Genomic DNA, 22,969 nt, shown 5'->3' on the forward strand with positions numbered 1-22,969 from the left:
CTTAATACTTCTACTCCACTACAGTTCAGAGTGAAATATTGCAGCCTTTTAACTCCACTCCATCTCCTCTTTGTAACTAGATGTGCAGATTCGGTTTTGAGAAGTATAAACCCTTGACCATTTTTCCATTGCAATACAATAAAACACAGCTTAGATGAATGCATCAGTAATAACCGTATGTACAAAGCATGACATCACAGCAATTTTTTTCCAGCTTTTGATGGGTCAAGCACTTTCTGCTGATAATACCAAGAAACTGCTGATGTAAAGGTTTTTAATATTATAGACTTCAATACTTTTAGCTGAGTTTTGTTTTTACACAATTGATCACAACCTAGAAGACAAAGAAAAGTTGTGTTGGCACTGATCAATACAGCATTGAAGGTCAATCAACCTCTGATAAAGAAATGCGTTAAAACCTATACATTTTCACTAGAGACTGCTATGTTAGCAAGATGAAAAAAAGGACAACATGGTCAGCATCTCGGGAACTCACTACTGCCCCAGATGCTAAAACCCCTATCTCAGAGTCACACTATAGAATAAACACGAGCACTACCTCATACTTGGACTGTCACTTGTATGCTGAAACAAGTGACATTTAGTTGTAATAGTGCCCCCTCCCCCCTCCCCCACCTTTACTCTGACTGCCCATATTTGGGTCGGAAGGGGCCAGTCAGCGCTCGCTCACGTCCTAGAGTAAAGGAAGTGAGTCACACTGACGGTAATTGCGTTTCTGTTGCGGCAGCATGGAGAGCTGAGCTGAGAACAAGGAAGCAACATGTGCCGACCATAATAAGTGCCACATACCCGCGAGGACAGCCACGAGACAAGAGGCGAGGACGCCCGACGAGTGTCCTCAAGTCCAACACGTATTATCGTGAGTACACGCCGTGTTCAGTGAAATATGCGCGTATTGTCTCTTATTTCATTGGAAAAAGTCTTTTGTTGTGGTATAACGTCATGTTTTACTGTTTGTTACCGTTACAACGTCGATATCGGTTATCATTTTAAGTATTTCATGTCTCGCTCGATTTATTTTTAATTGTTCATTTTTGGTTTTACCCAATAATCGTTTTCCCCGTTACTTTTTTCTACTTTTTCTATAACGGCCCATAATGATCTTGCCATTTCAAAATAAGTGTTTTTAAAGGCAACCTTTAATGCCGTATTACCATATTACATCTCCATAAACTGGATAATATAACTTTAGTAACCCGAAATGATATCCGTGTGCGTGTTGTTTTTTAATCGGGGGGTTTCCGCGCTGTCAGAAAACCCCAAATACGTTGTTTCCAGTATGAAGCAGGAAGTTTACTTCGCTTTACTGGTAAAGTTAGTTACTAGTTTACTTTACTTTATCGCAGTAGAAACAGACGAACGAGTACAATACGTTTTATTCTTCCCCTTTTTCTTGATGGAACGGTGTCAGCAGACACACGCAAACTCACACACAGTGTGTCCCTTCCTTGGGTCACACAGTTGTGCCTTCAGTGCCATGTTGAGTTTCCCTTTTATTTTCATGCCAGAACAAAGTTTCGTCGTCACTCAAAGTGAATACAGACGTAACCGTGGTAAAAGCGGAAACATCTGCACCTGTGGGTGTCAATAACCCCTGGTTTTAAGAAGCATGACCTGAAGAAGTTATGGTATGCCAAACACACAGTACTGTACAGCAACAGGCTGTCAATTGACAGGAGCCTGTTCTGTTAAACATCCAGACCCACAGGTTGTGTATTATCCTGTCAAAGGATTTGCTTTCCTTTTCCGAAAGGGAAAGTCCAAAGAACGGAGGTTGTAGTGGGCTGAACACATGGTAAAACCCCTCAATCCGTTTTCCAATATTGGGCTTTAAAAATGACATTGTCTCTCCAGGAGGGTCAAGTTGTTGTCTTCACACGTAAAATCCGAGCCCTATCAGCAGGATCCGCAATAGCAGCAACAGGTCACTGTTCAGCAAACGGATGCAGTGTAAACATGGTGGGGACACTGGTCATCCTGGCTTTTTTTATGGCATCACTTGACCTATGATTAGATCAGACTGTTGGCACGCACAATTGAGGTCATTTTGATGAGACAAACGCCATCAGCGACTGTTCTTCATCTTGCATTTAGAGACGTGCATCATTATTTGGTGTGATGCAAGTGAGTTGAAAACATATCTTGAATAAACACAAATATGTTGAATCAGTGGTGGGATTTAGTGTGTAATCAGTAAAGACCTGGCCCCCGGGGGCCAAAAAATGTCAATCAATAATTTTAACAATGTTACATAGCAGTTTGAAATCACACAGGTTACTGCTTCTTAAATATTTGCCGTATTTATTAGGTCTCTATAGCAGTGGTGTATCTTTTATTTTTTATTTGAATAGGCTGCTTCAATATTTCAAACTTTTGAAGAAATTAGTTTTTTATGTAATTGGCAAGAAGGTCCAAATTCAGTGCAAATGTTTCCAGCTTGAAAGTCTTCCTAACTCTACAAACACTGAGATGAACGTGGCCTCTCCACTGCAACATTAGAACAAAGTACCAGTAAATGGCACAACATTCTTCACAGTCATGGCAGAAATCTGTAAAACTGTTAAAACAGGGCATCATCTTATGGCGTAGAATGTTGGATTGAACACATTTTGTGGCTGAGAGATTTACAGCGAACGCAGGGTTACATGAATTCAGTAAGCTGCAACAACAACAACAACGTCCTGAAGAGTGCAGGCTATAGGACGCTGTTTACCAGGCAGACTGATATTTGACTGCAACATTCATGCCATTTGAGGATAATCGCAAAACATTTGTTAGGGTCTTAAAGTTGCTGCTTGTTGTGTCACAGGCTCATCATTACACTTAAGTGGAGGCTGTGGCTGCTTTTTACCGCGACAAGTAATAATTTTAACGTATTACATAGGCTGAAGCAACAGTGGTGCGTTTCAAGCCACAACAACAAATCACTGTCTGCACCTCACAGTTCAAGGCACAACTTTCTCGTCAGGGACATCAGCAGGATGTCAACACACTGATTCACTTCTGCTGTAGAGTAGGCCACTAGTGCCTTGGCCTTTTATAGAACACAATCTTCTCTCTGGTCAGGCCGACATTGGCACCCAACCCAAACGGACACGCTATCAGAGGATTAACAGCAAAGGGAGCTCATTGGATTTGCATCAACAAAAATACTTGATATTGACACGGCAGCACTAGTTTGCATCTTGTTTTGCATGTATACAAAGTCTAGTCTTTTTCAACGCAGAGCCATGTCTGTCGCTGTAAACTGCCGGGCACTAGTTTACTCACACTGCATAGAGTTTCTCTGAATTTAAACAACAAAAAAAGGCAACCGCACAGTGCTGTTATTGTTGCAAGTGAAGTTCCTGCCACCCAACTGTACCCGCCGCATATCATGAAAGGGAAGTCACAGTATGTTACCAAACACAAAAAACACACTGCGTATTACTCCCACTCCCACTCATACCCACAGAGACATTTTATGAACATCTCATAATAATATATTTGTATTTCTGTTCCCACAGTCACCATGAAAAGAGAGGTGAAGGCTGGAGTGAACTTCCTCAAAAGCCTGGCCTTGGCACGTGGCAAACTCACTGAAGCCAAAGCAGAATTGTTTGCAGAGAAGCTACAGAACCTTTTATGCAACAAATACAATGACCACTGGTACCCTGACAGTCCCAGCAAAGGTCAAGCATACAGGTAATTGCACAATGGTCACTGAGTGTACATTTATGGCGTTTATCAATTATCATAGCATTCTTATGATAAGCTTAGAAAACTGTGTTACAGTGTGGACCCATAAGAAAACTCAGAATCTTTAACTTTGGATCCTTCGCAGATGTATTCGTATAAATAACGGAGGACCCTGTGATGAAGATATTCTGAAGGCTTGCAAAGAGAGCGATGTCACACCCAGCGAACTAAGCTTTCCGCGCGAGATCACAGTGTGGATCGACCCCCTGGAGGTGTGTGCGAGGTGAGTCACTGTCTGGCATGCTGAGGCACACAGACGCACAGAAGCCACAAAGAGGACTTTGTCACCATGAATCACCGTCACAATGAATCAAACGTGGGAAGTAAAATCTGTTTTTCAAAAAGTGTACTCCCCCTTCACAGATCTGCAGAGAACGGCCGGCCGTTCGTTGTCGCCTGTTTCGAAGGCGACTGTGCGGAAGAAAAACAGGCGGACTCTGTAAACCTGGACACATCCGATTACCACTCTGCTACCTCTTCGGATTGTAGTTCCACTGCGTCCAGTGACACAGAGGAGGAGGCAAAAAACGGTGAGACGCAGGGAGAGAAGAAGAAAGAAGGAAAGGACCTCATCAAGAAGAATGCAGCAGAAGGCTACAGCTACACGATACCAATGGTTCCCAGGATTCGGAAGCGGCACGGGGAGGGAACAAATGCGAATAAATACGTCAGAAATATGGTAAATTTGGCATCCGTTGTGATCTCACCATCAAGGGATAACCCTGGAAATATTAAAGGTTTTTCTAACTTTCAATCGAAACCCCACAGAAAGAACAAAACAAGAAAAGATACAAAGCCAGTTAGAGCTTGTCTCTATGCCATGGAGCAGGGTGGCCAATAGGTCGACTTGGAAACAATTTCCAAGGCAGTGACGGAAGATCGTCTGCCATTTGAAAAAAAATCACATCACGTCACGTCATGCATGCGTGGTCGACCGCAGGAGCTAACTGAAAACTAATGCTAATTAGCGATCCATGCTTACTAACAAACACATTTAATTGAATTCAAAAGCAACCAATCGGCACAAGTCATCCACTTGGAGAAAATCGGCATGACTTGGTTGTTGAGAAGTATTTCGCGAGGCAAGAAAGTTTGGGCACTCTTGCCATAGAGCATCATTGTTGACCAAAAAGTACTCAACTATTTTCAGACAAATTGTGCACTGATATGTTTTAAAGAATGAAGTTTAAGGACAAATGTGATCAAGTTTCTGTATGGCATATTGTTGGAAGGAATGCCACTGACTCCTCTCATATGTACAAAGTGGGTTAAACAAGCATTCCTTCAAATCTCTTTTACTCCTTGCACTCCGTAGCTTCCCGCCACCCTCCAGTACTTCTACCACCCTGCACCAGTGTGGCCTCAGTACAAGAAGGGCGCTCCAAAGTTTCTCAACTCCGTGTGCGCGCCTCCGCCGCCTCCACCCCAGCAGGTATTTGGCTACTACATCTTGCCGCAGCCATCTCCTCAGTTCATTCTGCCTCAAGCCACCCTGCAGCCGTGGGGAGCCGTGAAGGGTTAGAGCGCCCAGGAAGTGCGGGGTGCAGACGGATGGAGCTCCAGCTCCTTCAACTGAGCCATGTCTTGTCAGTTTTCTGATTTCAAGGCCAAGAAATAACTTTTAAAAATATGTGTAGCTCAAAGTTATTTAATGTACAACATGTAATTATTCCTCCTTTTCACTTTTGGAGGCTTGTTATTCATAACTCAGGACATCTCAGCAATATCCTTCACACCAAATATATGTGTTGTTTCTTTTGTTATGTCAATCTGTCGTTTCTCTGACCAAAATGTGATACAGGGGTTTAAAAGTGTCTATCTGTATTTTAAGAATAATATTTTTACTAAACTGCTTATATATAATACGGAATTTTCATACCATATACAGATGCACATTTTCTAATCTTAACATCGTTTGTTCTAATTTATTTGGCCACCAGTGGATGGCACTCAACCTACAGCTAACCCATACAATGATATATTTTTGTAGGAACAGCTGCTGTATTTTAAAAATGTAACCTCACAAAAAATAAACATGATTTTATGTAGCTTAAATATCTCAGCTGCTCATGTGTGGCCTGCTTAAAGCTGAATCTTTTTTTTAATTATTGTTGGTGACTTCCTTTGCTAGGGAAATCTGGTACAGCTATATATCCTTTAATAGTTCTCCCCCTCTGGCGCGTGTATACTGTGATTGTTTGATGTATTTAATGTCCATGCAACCTTAAAATGATTCTGTTTTGCTTAAACCTTTTGCACTAGACCTTTAGCTTCTGAATGCAGCAGATTAAATCCACTAATACCTAAAATCGTTGTGTTCTTTTGGGGTTAGGGTTCGATAGTCAACACTTTTGTGTAATTATAATTTTATCTCATAGAAATATCTGGAGTTTGTCTAGAAAACACCTGTCAGTCTGAGGACACTCTACTTAGTCTCACTCAGAGTAGTAATGATCATCATTAGCACGTCAGCATGACCTGCAGGATGCTGCAGCGGAAGGCCTCCTGTGCTGGATGCGTCATTCCACCCAAGGTCATGACGCGGTTCCTTCTTAAACGTAACGTGTGGAGGCTAGAAAAATAGTTGGGGGAAAAAAAATCCTTTTGAAATACAAATGACTGGAGAATAAAGGCAGCGACGGCTGTGCTTCATTGCCTTACTTCACCACGAGGTGTCACTCCAGCAGCTGTTGATGACCATCCGAGCGCGTATCAATAAGTAATTGTTTCCCCCATAAAACATGAAACCATTTCGTAATACACACACACATAATGACTTTGAATCACACATCAAACGTTGAAACAATAGCGCATCCAATCAAGAGTGTCCCGCGTCGTCGGCTGCACTGCGCATCCGTGTGCGTAACCGCGCCGCCCCGCTCGGTAGGAGTGTTCAGGTGAGTGTGTTGCAAGTGAAACACGCTACATCAATGAGCGTCAAACGCGAGAGGGGGTCGCTACGCAGTGCACCCGTCGGACAATGGCCTCCAAAACTCAGGACGGAAGCAAAGGGGACACCGAACCGACACGGGACGGAGAAACGGACAGCAACGTCGTGAAGACGGGGAGTGGGGTGTGCACTCTGGAGATGGAGATGAACCGCAGCCTGGTCAGCGACTCCAAACAGAACCCGGGAGAAGTGTCCGTGCCGCTGTCCCTCCTGCGAGACAGAAAGTTGTTATTGGAGGACCGAAAGCGCCTGTGCGCGTTGTCGTTGGGGACCGCTCTGCTCGGGATACTGCTTATGATAATCTACTACGAGATATGTCCCTACATGTATCAACCGGTAAGTTTAAGAGTTTAAGTTTGAGTTGTACATGTAAGACATGGCAGTTTAATCAAATGATCACACTGGATTAGGAATATTGGAAATGTGACACTTTGATTTTGTTGACAATCTTAAAGCTATATTCGTATAGTATTTTAGCCATTTCGGTTTCAACTAAGAGTCCAATTTAAACGTCAGCTATTTCGCGCGTTCACACTGCAGTTTAAGTGTCCATCATTAAAAAAGTTAGAACATTTAACATAACCCGAATATACATTTTATTTGCAGCTGGTCGAGATACCTCATCAATTGATAGATAAACAATGTTGAAAATGTTTTACTCTTTCATCGTCATGCATTGGAAGTTGTTGACATGCATGCAGCCTTGTGGTTATATCCCAACTCCCCAACTCTTTGTTAGAACTCCCCAAACTACCTCTCTTACATACATATTAGAAAACCTGACAATTGATTCGAACTTTCAGCAGAAAAATACCATGCCACAACTGGCTCTATTTGCTGTCATAACACAATACTTGATTAGCCCACTGCCCAGGCTCCATGCAGCACAACCTGCGCCTGGGCTATGAACTCCCTTGACCCATTGATTAGTTATTCCATTTCCAGACATTCAATTTGGTAGCACAGCCTCATGACATTAGCATGCAGATCACAGTGGATAACAATGCCAGGCCACACAATCAAATTATTAACTCCCCCTAACTTCCTACAGCACACGCCAGTTCCAAATGTGGAAAAAAGTTCTCATGCACGCTGCTAAAAACATCAGACCACCTCTGTGCTGTAAAGCCAATGATTGATTACAGTGTCAGAAAGCCCCCACATTTCCAACTCACATCAGCTCCAATCTTTAGAGAAACTTATGGAATTGTGGAGACTTGGGCTCGTAGAAGCACGGTCGTGAAATCAACGGTGTTGGCACAGAAGAGACATTACTAATTCTAACACGAACCAAGAACAGGTGTTGACCGTCGCTTTCTTAACAACAGGCATCCTTTTCTTGGAAAATCTGATGCACTGGAAAAGTGTTCTTCAGGAACACTTAAAGCATATTATTTTGGAGAGGCTGCGTTGATTGTATAACCGCTTTCAGCGTTTGTTTTTCAACTTGATGTTGTGAGTGTGAGCTGTGAAATCTTCCTCCCCTCTGGACTTCTATGACTTTTGGTCACATTGGGTTGGTCCACTCTAAAAAATAGAGAATGGATATAAAGATATAATTTAAGCTTACCTTTCCATGATGGTGCATGAAAAACAGGGCTATTTGTGTAACTTTTTTTCCACATTTCACCTCTTCCCCTAAGCAAGATTGCTCAGAGTACTTCAAGCTAGCGTTCCACATCATTTAGTGGGTGATTAGAGTGTTTGCGTTGCCCGCCTAAAAATCTCTGTCTTGAGTTTGGTTGTGCTGGAACAATGAGTGTTAGCGTTGACTTAGTTCCAACTCTGCATCCTCTTTTCTTTTTATCTGATGACTCTCCTGGAATAACTTTACAAACCATTCAATATCCACATGTTGAGGCAAAAAAATGATGATGTCCAGTATTTAAAAACTTGTTCTTTGATGGTTGAACAGAGGCTTGGATAACTTTGGTGGATTCTATTCAATCTAGTTCTCAGCCATGTGGGATTATATAATTACAACTAAAATCTAAGCATGTATTGGCGAAAACAAGTTTGTCCTCAATCATTTCAGATTTGATCTGATGTATCTGACATATTGAGTAGCTAAGATGAATCTGGCCCAGATCTGGATGCCTGTGCCGTTACGCTAATCATCCACAATCATAATGTGCATTTGTGTTTTGTGCCAAGCCAAAAAACCCAGCTTTCAGTTTGTGATACAAGCATCAAATCTGGTAGACATTCTCTTCAAGACCTATGTTTTCGAAAAAGCCTCGTACTGATGATGGAAAAACATGTGGACGCCATTTTCCAAGATGGCCACCAGTGAATGCCGTTATACAGTATATACCTATTGTGATTGATATCCAAGTTTGATGATCTTGAGATCAAAATATGGGTTTATAAGTATGAGAAATCCAATTATGCACTTAGAAAGTCAAATTTGTCAAAATTGAATTAGATACAATTCATAACAACAATAGTGTTCGTCAGTGTGCCATCTGATCAATCCTTGACTGAGATATATAGTACGAAATACATGGTCTTGGGAATGCATACTACAATGTTGATTTCACCCAGATTTGAACAACAATTTCAAATTATCGAGGCCTCAATTCGATCACTGCTTGGTGCTAGGATTGAGCCGTATCAAAGACCAAAAATAATCAATGGGACTAATGGTATGGACAGCTGAACGTCAGGATTATGAATTTTTCTAATAATATAATAATTGGAGGCACACAGCTGTGTGCAATTGAGGCCAAAGCGATATAATTTGCATCTTCCACGACATTCAGTCTTGCACGTTTTGTCAGTTGTGGACAGCTCTGAGCAATTGGCCAAAGTGTCGTCCACACTACGTCCAATTTCACCTTCTTGGCTCCATCCCCAATTGGCAGGGCTCTCTGTATGCATTGGGCATACGGTTGCTTGGCCCAAGATACAGGCAGCTTGGTGAGTAGCGCTTTTCACGTGCTGCACCAAGGATGACCTTGCTTCTGAGCAAATAGGTGGTTTTGCCTCATTAACCTCATCAGCACTGTGGTTCTTGTCTTACATTGTTACAACAAACTTCTCAATCACGCTAAGGTCTGGCGTGCAGGGAGATTCTACTCTCAGCCTCTTCATGGTTGCAAGGCCTTATTAGCATATTCTTCAAATCCTTTTGCTAATTTTGTTGGCCAGAAACTCAAAAAGCTCAATTATGTTGTCATTGATTTCCTTGTGTCAAAATACATACATATTTATGTCTACATCAACAAAATATGTCAAGCCATTCAAGTTATACACTGAAAACCCTTTTCCCCCATTTTTGGCGAAGGCCATAATGAAAAATGGCCGTAATATTGGAATTTCCGGTGGAATTTTTCATGGCAAATTTGGTGCTTGTATCACCAAGTGAACAATTCTCATGTAGTATTGACATAATCTGCTGGACTAAAAATGTCTTCCTTGAAACAGGAATATTACCCCAAATTAGCTACTATACTAAATAAAACCCTGTTGGGCCTTGAACCACTGCCCTGCTCCATGAGATCACTGTAGAGATTTTACTGTAGGGCAGCAGTTATCAATTCCAGACAGTTTCCAGGGTGGTCGTGAGACAATGCAGCTGGCTGGTAAGACAGAAAACCAGCAGAGCTAAGAGTCCCACGGGCAATGATGGAAAACCTGTTTCACATGGCGCAGTGAAGTTATGTCTTACCCCCCTGTTGTCAAGGGCAAGTGATCTGCAGGGTTTTGCACAAGTACTGTGACAAACATCAGTTCTCTGATTTCATTGGCATTCCCCTGACCCTTTCTGAAGCATCGTTATACAGCCTCAGACTAATAATAACAAGCGGTGATTATGTAGCGTAGTCACCAGGCACTAATCATTGAGATCAACTTCTGCATGTTTTGCTCAACTAAACATCCAAATCGTTGGGTGTGATATTTCCTTTAACATGACTGTTCCAATGTGCCAGCATAATATTCTTCTAGGATGTTATTTGTATCTCTAGTGTAGTGTAATTCAAGTCAGTCACAGTCAGATGTATATAGTATTTCTTTGGCAAGTATTTCTTTATTACAATATATACAAACTAGACCACCTTCATAAGCCCTGGATTCAGTGTTTTATTGGGATAAGAATCAATTGTTTCCCCAGATTGGGTTCCTTGGGCTTGAAATTTCCAGTATAAAAATATTACAAAAACCATTTTAGAAACTCAGCAAGAAACATGTTGAGCTCTCTGTTATGGAATGTGGTGAAATGTTGAGCTTTTGTGGGGTCTTCTAATTGGCCCTGGAAGAAATACAGACGTGATGTGGACGCTACCGGAGGAACTGTGGAAAACGGGTAACCTTGCCAACGGACGTCACACCATACCAACTACATGTTCAAGTTTCCTCAAGTTTGAAAGTTTGTAATTATCTTTTTACCCGTAAACCACATCAAACTTCACTTTCCGTTTAAAACTTCCATTGACGTATCAGTTTCACAGAGATGCATGAATGAAAGCTAAAGGTGCTCCTTTACCTGCTGAGTTGGTACAGCAGAAGCAATATGTTTGTAGTTCTTAATTCATCTTTATCTACAGCTGTCTGTTTCCTGGAATGAAAAGCATTTAATGGCAAGTGCTCGTGTTTCTGTAATTGGCTTTAACTGGGTGGATTTCTTTTCTTCTTTTGCTTTACATTACGGACTCAGTAATCTTACCTTTCATTAGGCCAATATATTTGAATTTGTAATGATGCTGCATTTGGAAAGGATCCGAGGTATCCATCAGTTATTTAACTATAACAAAATTAGAAGTACATTTTAATTTACAATGAGAACATTAAGAATTAATATATACTTTAATGGACCAAATTTCTGGCTAACGAAGCTTTATTTGAGTGTTAATAAAGTATCAGTATTAGACATTGAGGTTTTTCATAAAACCTTGATAATGGAGAACATAAGTGGAAAGAAATCAAGTCTTTATCTTTATCACCCTTTTCTTTCTCAGGGCACAAACACTGCCTTATTCATCAACTGTTCCATCAGCCTATCAACTGGGTGTCTTCTGATCTTCATCATACTTTTCCATCATAAGGACATCATGGTGAGTTTCCCTTTCCCTCTTTTTTTCCAACAAGCAAATCCTCATTGTGATGTTGCATGTGCCCAAGTGAAAGCCTAACCATTTGCATGCAATGCTGCATTGTTGTTTCTTAAGGGCTTTACCATGTGCACCGATTTTTATACCTGTAATTGATCCTAATTAGCCTGGCTAAAATGATTCATTTTTCAAGATACCTTTGTGTTTTAGAAGGAGTTCTTGGTCACTGAAGGTAGCTTTAATTCACAATTTTGTAGCTGTGCTATTTTTACAATTCAAATGGATTTCTGCCATAGTGGATGAACTTAGAAAACGTGAAGGGATTTGGTTTAAATTAAGCAGTTAACAACATTTTATTTTCCCCTTTTGCAAGCTCACAGCATGGATATTCGATAAATTGAATGAGTGCAGTTGAATGAGTGCAGTTTTTGTCAGGCCGCTTGGTTTATACACTCACATGCAGTGTTGTCAGTGTGTTAGCACGTCCCGTGCATCTGATACAAGCGCACAAGTGCGCTCAGGAGATAAGGAAGGACAAGCTAAGGGTGGAGACTAAAACACAGGCAGGGTTCAGCAATTTCTGATGTTGCTTCAAATCTTGGGTGTCAGTTGACACCCAAGACAAACTAAGTCCAGCCAAAAACATCAGAATGCTTCAAACTAGTGGAGCGGAAAGTGGAGACAGTGGACTTTCACTCTAATCTCTTGAACAAATTGAGGCACGCTAAAGATATATCTTAAGGGAAAGAACGCATCCCCACAACAACATCACACAAATCAGTATAGTTTTCCTCTCAGGTGTCTGTTGGGTGTGTGTATTTTCCTAACTTGGAGCCTTCTTATCACAGACCTATACAAAAAGGATGCACAATTGAGAACTGCTAATTAGGCTCAAGATGCAAAACACAAATATGAATACCCCAGCGAGGCTCGTAATGAGATCAGTCTTCATGTGACTTAGTGAACAAACCTGCATGGGATCTTTTGTAACGGGTAGCAATGAGCTTTGACAATGTCGTGGTAAGGAGGGAGCGACATGACAACAAGGGTTTTGTACTTTGTACTAGAGAATTGGACGATTTCAACAAGTTAACATAAATACAGTATGACATTGTATTTACACTGGTCTGTGTCAGTACTTATACTTTTGTTCTCTCACTTTCTGTCTCTATACTGTCATCTTCCATCTTTCAGCTGTTTGTCATTGACCAAAAACAGGTGGACTGGCGAATTGCCATGAGCAGCCACAGGGTTCTCGTGATCACTGTGGAGCTGCTGGTCTGTGTCATCCATCCTGTTGGCTCCTATTGGGAGGGCGGCCTCCATGCCGACTCCTCTTCCTCACCTCCGCTCTGTATTTACAAAAACCAAGGAGGGCCCCTGATGAACATGGAGTTGTTGTTATCTGTGCTGATGTTCCTTCGCTTGTACTTGGTGCACAGAGCCATCCTTCTGCACAGCAAAGTGCTGCTTAGCCCCTCCTACAGGAGCATCGGCTCGCTCAACAACACAAACTTCAACTTCCGCTTTGTAGTCAAGATACTGATGATCAAATACCCGGCACGCACGCTGCTGGTCTTCATCCTCTTCTTCTGGGTTACTGCCTCCTGGATGCTTACGTTGTGTGAGAGGTACGAAGAGATATATGTGTCAAGTAAGTTAGACTACTTGCAAAAAAATGACATGACGTATATACTCACATTATAGTGAGTACTATGATTTTTGCAAAAAGGAGCCACAAAAACCCCTTGATATTATAGGGGGGTACACCAAGAGAATTTTTGTTAATGGGAAAGCCTTCAATGAACAATTTATCCCGAAATATGCTTAAATTTGCAGCAGTTGTGTAAAGGAAACCCTACACACTGATTTGGGTCAGGCTTGTTACTTCCTAAGGTAGCTTCCTTTTTTTAGAATCATATTAAATGAGCAAAAAATACAGTTTTTAAAATCTTGGTATCTGAAATAATTGACAACAATTCTAAGGAAACAACCAAGTATCTGTGCACCAATGAATACTATTTTTCTTATTTGACTCCAATTCATAATCATCAGGCACTATTTTGTTTCTCATGTAATGTAAATCGATTTACAGTCTTTTTGACTGTTTAGATGATTTGTACTTTTGAACTCTTAATAGGAGTTTTTTTCTTTCATTTTGCTTATTTAAGTCTTTAATGTTTGGATTTGTAGAAAATACTAAAAGAGCAACCAAGCCTTTTAACACCGAACTGTTTCACCAATTGTGTTGATGAACAAATGATCAGATGAAAATGCACACAATACCTCCATGTGCTGTTTTTGAAGAGTACATTGGACATGTGTTTTTCTGTTCACATTGGTACTTTAGAGTCTGATTAATAGACCAAACCTTTATCAAACACACATAATTTTCAGGAAATGTTTAATTTATTGCTGTATGAAAGTCATATGGAACTGTAATCATTAGGTTCCTGGAAAATGTGGTACAAATGTTAAAGAAATGGATTGTTGGCAGGAATTGATACATTTGTACACGTTCAATTACTTCAGTCTAATTTGTTTCCACTGTTTCTTTTTTCTAGGAATTTCTAATTAGCCTTTAAGGAAGTGTACAGACAGTTTACAGAAAGAATAAGCAAGCATTGTGAGCAGTACTGTTTCGTATTAAGAATTTAGGATGCTTGCATTAATAACGAGTCTCTTAAGCAACTATATATAGTATTGTTAATGCATATAAAATGTAAAAAAACTGTACACTGTGGGATCTAATCTGTGTCATCCACTAATATACAGTGCATCCGGAAAGTATTCACAGCGCTCCACGTTACAGCTTGCATTAAATTCACTTTTTTCCTTGAAATTCCACACACAACACCCTATAGTGACAAAGTTAAAACAGCTTTTTGGATTTCTTTGCAAATTAAAAACAAGGCTCGAAAATATAACACAGAAGTTTTCACAACTTTTGCCATGCTAAAAAATTTTGCTCAGGCTATATGCACTATGTGCACCGACGCTCCTCATTCAACATGTTGGAGAGGTTCTGCAAAGCAGAATGGGAGAAACCATAGGTGTGCCCAGCTTGTAGCATCATACTCAAGGAGACTTGAGTTTATAATTGCTGCCAAAGGTGTTTCAACCAAGTATTGAGCAAAGGCTGTGAATACTTACGTTATATTTTCATTCAAAAAATTGAACAAGCTTTTTTCACTTATGGGAGGTTGTGTGTAGAATTTTGAGTGAAAAATGAATTTAATCCATTTTGTAATATGGGTGTAACATTAAAGTCAAGCGCTGCATTGTTTGAGAATACTTTCTGCATACACTGTGTATAGATATATACTGTGTGTATATATATATATATATATATATATATATATATATATATATATATATAATTAAAAATGCAATGTAAGTTGCTTTGGATAAAAGTGTCAGCTAGATTACATGTAATATATACTGTGTCATTACATAGTCATTTTAAGGAGAATATTTGTAAAAAGTTTTTACAGGCGTCTGATTAAAGATGCTTGTGTTTAGGTAAAACATGGTAATAGAAAAATGTTGTGTTTGGATTACAGTTGATGATATGTAAAAGTTCATTTAATTTATTTACGTTTAGAATGTGGGAGGGATCTTGCCCTAAATTGGTCCATAAGAACACACAACGTTTTGTTACAACGTAGTCTCACTGCTGCTGTCTCCCTCATCCAGGCAATACCAGGCAACGACAGGACACATGCACACGGCTATGTGGCTCATAGCCGTCACCTTCCTCACCGTGGGCTATGGTGATGTGGTGCCCAACACCAGCTATGGCAAAGCTGTGTGTCTTTTCACCGGAGTCACGGTAACTAGGATTTGGTTGATTGTTGATGGTTATTATTTGATCATGTATAGCTTAAGATAATGAAAATGTCATGCCCATTTGAGATCCATTGTGTGTGCATATCGAGGTATATCAACCTTTTGAGTTGTTTCATTTCAAGTGCTTGCTTTGGCTGCCTCTCATTAGAAAAAGACTTAGCAAGAACAACAGTAGTGGTTTCTTCTCAATATACTCTGTTTTTGTATTGTATATATTCCTAACCAAACCGCTTTCCATTTCTATGCATGGATTGGTTGGTAAGAACAAAACAAGACTTTTTTTCTGTTTTCCTTCTCAGTTTTACTTCATTTTGTTTTTTGGCAGAGGTCCAGTTCTCATTTACTTTCAGTTATTTTCATCGTCTTCAATTCTTTCTAGTTTTATTTGGACCCATTTTATCCGTTCCATTATTTGATTCCATTGTATAGTGTGGCCTTCTGTTACGTTCCATATTGTTCTGCTCTACTCTGTTCCAAATCATCCTCTCTGGTTTGATCAATTCCTTTCTGTTTCTGCTCTGTTCAACTATAGAAGCTCCTGCCCCATTTTCCGAATTGGTTTTACCATTGAGTCCGTTCAGCTAGTTCAATTCTCTCCTGTCTTTTGTGTTCTATCCAAGCCTCTCTATAATTTAGTTTAATACACATGGCCCACGATCACAGCTGTTAAATAAAGGCTGGTGCTGTAGGACCTCGATGGTACCAGACATTCACACAAAAAGACTGAGGAGGAGAGCTGTCACAATCCAGTTGACACAACACATCTGCAGAAAGCATGATGTTATCGTGTTGCTGAACTGACTGACTCTTCTTTTTTGTCAAACCTTGAAAAGAAAAGATTCATATTAAAGTAACCCATTGAGAAAGAATAGAAAGCATCATGTTGGATAAATAGTTGCAGCAAATTAAAGCAAAACAAACCTGTCATGGTGCATTATGTGTTTTAATGTGCACACAAAGGAGTGGCAAGTATTAGAACGCGTCCGAGATAGAGATAAATGGTTAAAGGAATGGTACTTGAAATCAAACAAAACGTTACACTAAAGTAAGATGAACAATAAGTGACAGAGTGAGGAGTGGCTGTGTTTTTAAGGAGGTAATAGATTATGGTTTGCTGCCTCACCTCTGATGTGTTTTCTGGAACAAGTAGATAAGAGTCCCCACCGCGCTTCCGGAGACACTTAGGTGACAGACTGGAAAAATATCTTATACCGCTCTCTCATTCTCCATCTCCCTGGTTTATAGATGCTTCCTTCCCTATAAGGGGAAACTTTCCCTCATATCCATTTTTAGGTGGTTTATTGACTTTGGCACCGCTACAACAGGAGGATTTGCCAACCTGTGCCTGTGATTTGAGGCACTATTCCCATCGGGGCAGGAGCCAGTCACTGGGATGTCAACCTGTTATATGGCTGGACAACTCTATGGTCGCCACTTTTGCTTGACTCCAGCAATAACTACATTGGCAGCTGTATTCAGGGGTTGACAACTCTGTCTGTATCCCATCACTATGTGCGGATGGATCCAAGGAAAGAGTTTGTACCTCCCAGGTTTCACAGACGGTGTAATTATAGATACTCTGTGAGCGTCAGCGGGAAAGACAAATATATATATATATTTTTTATCCTTATGCTGTATATTGCTTTCTCCTTCTCTCTCTCTCTCTCGAAGCTAAAAAGAGGAAAACAGGTAAATACTTTTTATTATTATCAGTGTTGGACATGAAATCCACGTGGTGATTTGTCTCCTGTGAAGTGTCTGTATGTATGACTATATGTAGATGGGATTTGCTCTGCGGCCTTTTTGAATCATAACCATCATTCCGTAGTTCCCTGTCCAGCAATAGCGTGCAGCTATTCTCAGAGGAAACCAGCACTATAACAGTGCCCCACAGGCCTGTGTTTAACCATTGAACTCTGAGTAAATATAACTTTTGATTTATTGCATAAAACCAAATGAGGTAAGAAGATCAACATTCAGATTTCTGAAGAAGTGCTTTCCCAGGAGGGGAATGGTGGAGCAAAACACACAAGACTGTAAAAGTTTCTCTTGAGTTCTACCTCGTCGATGTCACTACAGTATAAAGGATCAATCTGAAAAGCTTACATGATTATTGAGAAACCACGCCGACGTCCATGTGCGTCTGTGTTTGTGTGTGTGTGTTCCAGGGTGTAGCCTGCACTGCCATGCTGGTGGCAGTCGTTACCAAGATGCTGACTTTGAACAAAGGAGAGAAACATCTGCACTTCTTCATGCTGGACACCCAGATCTCCAATACAGTAAGAGAAAAGTTACTTCACAAAATTACATTATATTGCTAAAGTTTTAATACATCTATGAATAGAACATGCCAACTCACCGGTTTATTACAGACCAGGCTTACTTTATGTTACTTCAAACGCTGTTTTAAAACCAGCTGAAATGTAGATTTTTGGAATGTACTTTCCAATTAATTGTATATAAAAACCAGCTTGCAGAAACTTGGAGCTTTTTTGAGTAAAGTAATCTATCTCAGTGAACAGCACGTCTGTGTTTATTGTTGTCAAAGTCACTGGAACATTGTGTGGTAATGCAGCTGTGGTAGTGCAGAATGATTAGAAAAGTCTGTTCTGCAGAACCAGACAACATTAACTTAACACTTTCTTACGCTTTGGAAGATAATTGGCAGTTATGTAAATTAGGTAATCGGTGTGGAAGGAGACAGAAGCAACCATAGAAAATCAATGTAGGTGTAGCGTCATGTAGCAAAATAAACCCTAATGGCCCTAAAGAAATATTGTGCCACTTTGAACACGACAAACCAATACATCTGCATCAAATTGTCTAATGTAAGGTGAAAACATGAACCTAAAAACGATGGCTGTAATTTCTGTGATAATACTGATCTAAAAATTTGAACGAACCTCCAACTGAGGTTACTGCACCGTAGCACGACAAATAAGAACAACAACAAAGCGGAGGAGCCAGGATGGAAGAGTCACTACTTTATGAGTGGCGTGCATGTTTTGAAGTCTTCAGGTCTTATTAGAATGTTTTTTTTACCTCAACAAGAGACACCAGAGGAAAGTATAGTGTGGGAAAAGAGGAGGGTAAAGTCAACCTCTTCGTAGCATCATAGAGGCGTCAAACAGAGGAGGAAATCATCAGATCTCTGTCAGGAAATAAACTTGTGTCAGTTCAGGATTGGGCAGGAAACTTGTTGAGCCGGTGTGTGTGTGTGTGTGTGTGTGTGTGTGTGTGTGTGTGTGTGTGTGTGTGTGTGTGTGTGTGGAAGTGGCTTCTAGTGGACTTTGTTAGTACGCTTGGACAGGATTCCAGTGTTTGCCTGTTGATCTGAGGAAGGAGTTGTCTGATAAAAAAAACGCTTTGAAGGAAGTCATAAAAGTGTTGAAGCCAGAACAGCGTCTCAGGACTTTACACACTAGTATAATGATGGATAGAGTTTCTTTGTATCAGTGTTTTTGTTACAGCCACTTGCCAGCTGTGTAAAGCAGTTCCCGAAGTTGGTAGGTGCACTGCTTCGGAGGATACAACCATTTCCTTTCTCCCGTTGGCTGCATCCTGTCACTTGCTGCATCTTTATGCTTTGCTTGTGGTAGCTAGTGTTTATGTGTGTGTGTGTGTGTGTGTTTTTGTGCATCCTTCGGAGCTATCTGGTGCAGTCCAGATTTACACCAAAGGGAACAAGGGATACTGACAGCCTCTATTAATAACCCTCACAACAGGGACACGGTGACATCATCACACTGCACAGTGATTTGTGCAGGAAGCCAAACAGACATGAATAGAATCAAAGAGAAAGGTGCAAAGGTGATACTGGAGAACTTCTATCCTTCACTTATTGTCAGCATCGCCCTTTCAAATGATGATGTTTATGAGCATCTGGTCCTACTTTATCGGATAAAGTTCAGGAGAATGGGCTACCTAGATTTAATCAGCTGCCTTAGTTGAATCTCACTTACTTACTTACGTACTTCCTCTGAAAAAATGATTGACATGAACCAGATCCTGTCAAAAAAAGTCATAAGCACCACACCGGTCGAGCCCGTAAATGTTTGCTTGATTTTGTCTCGATGGTCTCGTCATGGTCGTGACTGCAACTGATTGATTAATTGAGTTTAATGTGTCCGTCTCTTCACCAGGTCCGGCACGCTGCTGCTAATGTACTGAGGGAATGCTGGCTCCTGCGCCGTACCAAGCCTGGGCAGCCAAAGGGCAACCGCGCTGACCATCGAAGACACCAGAGATGCCTTCTGGATGCCATCACAGTGTGAGTTACTGCATCGTCATGCAGGATGTCAGTCTGCGTGTGTCTGAGCGGGGGGGGTGGTACGCTGGCGATGGGTTGCGTGACCTTCACGTGTGTGTTTTACTGGTCATCAACTTGGTGTCAACATGCTTTGAGTCGTAGCTTTTCATGGCTGTTTTATAGGTTACTAATTAGATCTGCAGCCCTCTTTTCTGTAGGTGAGGCAAGTGTGAACAAGGGTCCACCCTTTTGCTACACCTAATTCAGGGCAAATATCTTGCTCACACACTGGCAAACAAATAGTTATATCCCACCAGAGCTTCTTCTTTTTGCATGTATTTTTTGCGCCTTTACACTTACAAATCTTCTAGCAATGTTTTACAGCTATTTAACGAACACAGCCTGACTTCTGCATGTTGAGTAGTGGAATCGTCAGCGTATTCCTCCACATATCAATGTGTCTTTCTTGTTCCATTTGTCCAAAAATTGGAGACTCCCTTTAGACCTTTTAGAGTGGCATTGCTTAAGAATTGAGTTCTGTTTGTTTTAGTATTCCATTTAAGTGGAAAGAAAGTACCGTATTTTCGCGACTATAAGGCGCACTGGATTATAAGACGCACCTTCAATGAATCGCCGATTTTAGAACTTTTTTCCTATATAGAGCGCACCGGATTATAAGGCGCATAGAATAGAAGATACTGCAGTAAAACGTTTGACTGGGGCTGCGTTATGCATCCACTAGATCGGGCTGTGCTAAATCAAACGTTATTAAGCGTTCACTCCCATGGCAACGTTGTTCAAACGTTAATGTGTATTAACAATATCTCTGAACCTCCAACTTTCGTTCTTGATTAATGAAAACATTCTTGGCAAATGCTTTCGTGCATCTTGCACCGAGAGGCAGCGCTGGGACAGACGGTGGCGCCTCGCGGCGGACCGTCAGCTCAATTCCGTCATCCAACTACGAGCTTTTTAACTACAGCAGCTTTAATATACGCTGTTGGAGCTGGAATTACCGCGGCTGCTGGCACCAGACTTTCCCTCCAATGGATCCTCGTTAACCAGTATGGATCAACCAATTGATCCATATATATGGCGCTCCGGATTACAAGGCGCACTGTCGTTTTTTGAGGAATAAAAAGGATTTTAAGTGCGCCTTATAGTCGCGAAAATACGGTAATTGTGCTTTGAGTTTGAGTCTGGAGTCTTGTGCTTCATCTGAAATGAGACATGAGACTAACATGCATTTTTCAGAATTAAGAATTGTGTGCCTAGTTGGATTTTTTGGTGAGTAAACAAACGAGAAGAACTGTAATACCGCAATTCTTTCCGGGAATCTTGCCACAATAACAATGCAAATGTGAAGATATTGCAATACTTTCATCAGCAGGCCAGAGGCACCCTTGTGTTACCTCTTTCTACGATGGATAGTGAGTTAACAAAATACCATCATGCTATTCATGCCATAGAGGGTTGTTTTAAAGAAAGAACTCTTGTAAAAGGTTGCACTACAACAAGAAATGTCCTTGAACTAAACCCTTGTTTCAAATACATGACTGAAATCTATCAAAGTTTTTCTTTTGCACAGATTCCGGCATCAACGCCTGAAACAGAAAATGCTGAACGATCGTGTCAGTGAGATGAAGGAGCTCCCTAAGGTGAATGACAGCTGTCACTGGAACGTTCTGCTGGAAAGTCTGATACAAAAAGATGAGAAAAACACCGTCCTTAGTTTTATTCAATATTTTACAATCTGCTGATTTTTGCTTGTTGTTTAGACATTAAATGCTCGATAAAGAATCTCCATAAAATGTCTCAGGAGTCATTTGTGTCAGGAATTCACAGGCCCACAGAAGTTTTCCATGTTGTATACCCCAAGACATAAAGACGTTACTCAGAGAGAGGCCCTAATGGCTCATTTGTGCACTTTAAAATGCATTTTCCTAATTGATTTATTGTCAAAACAAACCTAGTTTTTTCCAGCTTACAAGTGTTGCCCTTTGGTAAGACGTCAAACCACTGCAATCAGGTAGTTAGTCTGACTGCCGTGCAGTGAAGCAAACATGCTCCACCCGCTTACTGAATGCAGCTGAGCGCCGCGGACTCAAAAATAAACAAGATGTGTTTCTGTTGGCCTCTTTTTTTTAAACGAGCTTGCAAAAGGGCCTGCTAAATGTAACGACACAGCTTCTAAGTTGGCGACACCCGGTTGGTTACAAGTCAGGTAGTCAGGTTAATGTTTCCGCCAGATGGATATATTTTATAAGAGTCTGCACCCAATATATATTGACATTAGACCGGCCTAATATGAAACTGGCTGCCGTTTGGAGATGTGTTTTCACCATGTGAATACAAAGTCCTTTGCATTTGTTTTATGTGTACGATGTCAACAGATGCAGATGACCATATGCAACCTCAGTGACAATTGGAATAACTCCTATAAAGAGCTGCAGCAGCGCATCCTCTCTATGGAGCAGAAGCTGGACGAGCTGAGTCGCTGTTTCCAACAAACCTCAGAGCTACTGTCTCAGGTCCTTTGTCCCCGCAACCCAGAAAGCAGGTGAGACGCACTCGAGGCAGCCAGTGACGTTGCACCGATCTGCTATCAATTCATAGGGTGGGGTGTCCATGCTGAATCGTGAATAACACTTTTTTGTTTTTTTGCAGGTGATGTGGTTACATTCAGTTGTTACTGAGACAGACAATTATCTGTTTTCATCCACAGTATTCATGAGAGCGAGGCATGGACTGCCTGGAAGTGCTCTTAACACTTAATTCACGGAACCAAGGATTCAAACAGGGATTTTGAAGAGCCTTGTAATCCACATTGTCAAAAGCGCAGCTGTGTAGATTGAACGCCATTTTTAAAGTTTCATGGATTCACTCCATCACTGCCTTATTCTTGTGATATAAGATTAATATTCTGAGATGTTCATTTTATTTGATATTTCTTTCTAGTTATTTGGTGTTAACCTAATCAGTCTTATCAGAGAAGCAGACAGTTGAATGTTTCCGAAGTGTTCACAAACAGGCATATTGAAAATAATGCCCATTCCTCTCTGTGACCATTCCTTGTTGTTCTGCTTTACTGTCACCCATTCATTGAATTGA

At 40.9% G+C, this 22,969-nt stretch overlaps 2 protein-coding genes across 3 annotated transcripts; both read left to right on the top strand.

Moving 5' to 3' along the window:
• Positions 1 to 707: 707 nt before the first annotated feature.
• On the top strand, positions 708 to 6,095 carry si:dkey-79d12.5 (maternal B9.15 protein). The gene is made up of 5 exons (XM_037453861.2): positions 708 to 880; positions 3,528 to 3,705; positions 3,845 to 3,982; positions 4,123 to 4,438; positions 5,075 to 6,095. Exons 2-5 carry the CDS (start codon positions 3,533 to 3,535, stop codon positions 5,279 to 5,281), a joined length of 834 nt encoding a protein of 277 aa, XP_037309758.1. The 5' UTR covers positions 708 to 880; positions 3,528 to 3,532; the 3' UTR covers positions 5,282 to 6,095.
• A 480-nt stretch (positions 6,096 to 6,575) lies between these two features.
• kcnn4 (potassium intermediate/small conductance calcium-activated channel, subfamily N, member 4) lies at positions 6,576 to 22,858 on the top strand. 2 transcript variants are annotated; one of them, XM_037453816.2, is made up of 10 exons: positions 6,576 to 7,045; positions 11,668 to 11,763; positions 12,955 to 13,391; positions 15,457 to 15,592; positions 17,281 to 17,298; positions 17,778 to 17,888; positions 19,752 to 19,879; positions 21,447 to 21,516; positions 22,252 to 22,418; positions 22,526 to 22,858. In XM_037453816.2, the coding sequence occupies exons 1-10, from the start codon at positions 6,740 to 6,742 to the stop codon at positions 22,527 to 22,529; spliced, it is 1,473 nt and encodes a 490-aa protein (XP_037309713.1). In that variant the 5' UTR covers positions 6,576 to 6,739; the 3' UTR covers positions 22,530 to 22,858. The 2 variants fall into 2 exon arrangements, with proteins under 2 accessions (XP_037309713.1, XP_037309714.1); XM_037453817.2 differs by lacking the exon at positions 17,281 to 17,298 and having other exon boundaries at positions 6,577 to 7,045.
• Positions 22,859 to 22,969: the final 111 nt, after the last annotated feature.

This window comes from Pungitius pungitius, chromosome 11 (assembly GCF_949316345.1).
Source record: "Pungitius pungitius chromosome 11, fPunPun2.1, whole genome shotgun sequence".
In the NCBI taxonomy this organism is placed as follows: Eukaryota; Metazoa; Chordata; class Actinopteri; order Perciformes; family Gasterosteidae; genus Pungitius; species Pungitius pungitius.

What these genes read in the sequence shown, in the direction of transcription:
- kcnn4 (XM_037453816.2), top strand. Translation starts at nt 6,740, where the DNA reads ATGGCCTCCAAAACTCAGGACGGAAGCAAAGGGGACACCGAACCGACA. An exon ending in CTTCTGGATGCCATCACAGT is followed by an intron (nt 19,880 to 21,446) that starts GTGAGTTACTGC and finishes TCTTTTGCACAG; the next exon opens with ATTCCGGCATCAACGCCTGA. An exon ending in AGATGAAGGAGCTCCCTAAG is followed by an intron (nt 21,517 to 22,251) that starts GTGAATGACAGC and finishes CGATGTCAACAG; the next exon opens with ATGCAGATGACCATATGCAA.
- si:dkey-79d12.5 (XM_037453861.2), top strand. Translation starts at nt 3,533, where the DNA reads ATGAAAAGAGAGGTGAAGGCTGGAGTGAACTTCCTCAAAAGCCTGGCC. An exon ending in AGCAAAGGTCAAGCATACAG is followed by an intron (nt 3,706 to 3,844) that starts GTAATTGCACAA and finishes GATCCTTCGCAG; the next exon opens with ATGTATTCGTATAAATAACG. An exon ending in ATAAATACGTCAGAAATATG is followed by an intron (nt 4,439 to 5,074) that starts GTAAATTTGGCA and finishes TGCACTCCGTAG; the next exon opens with CTTCCCGCCACCCTCCAGTA.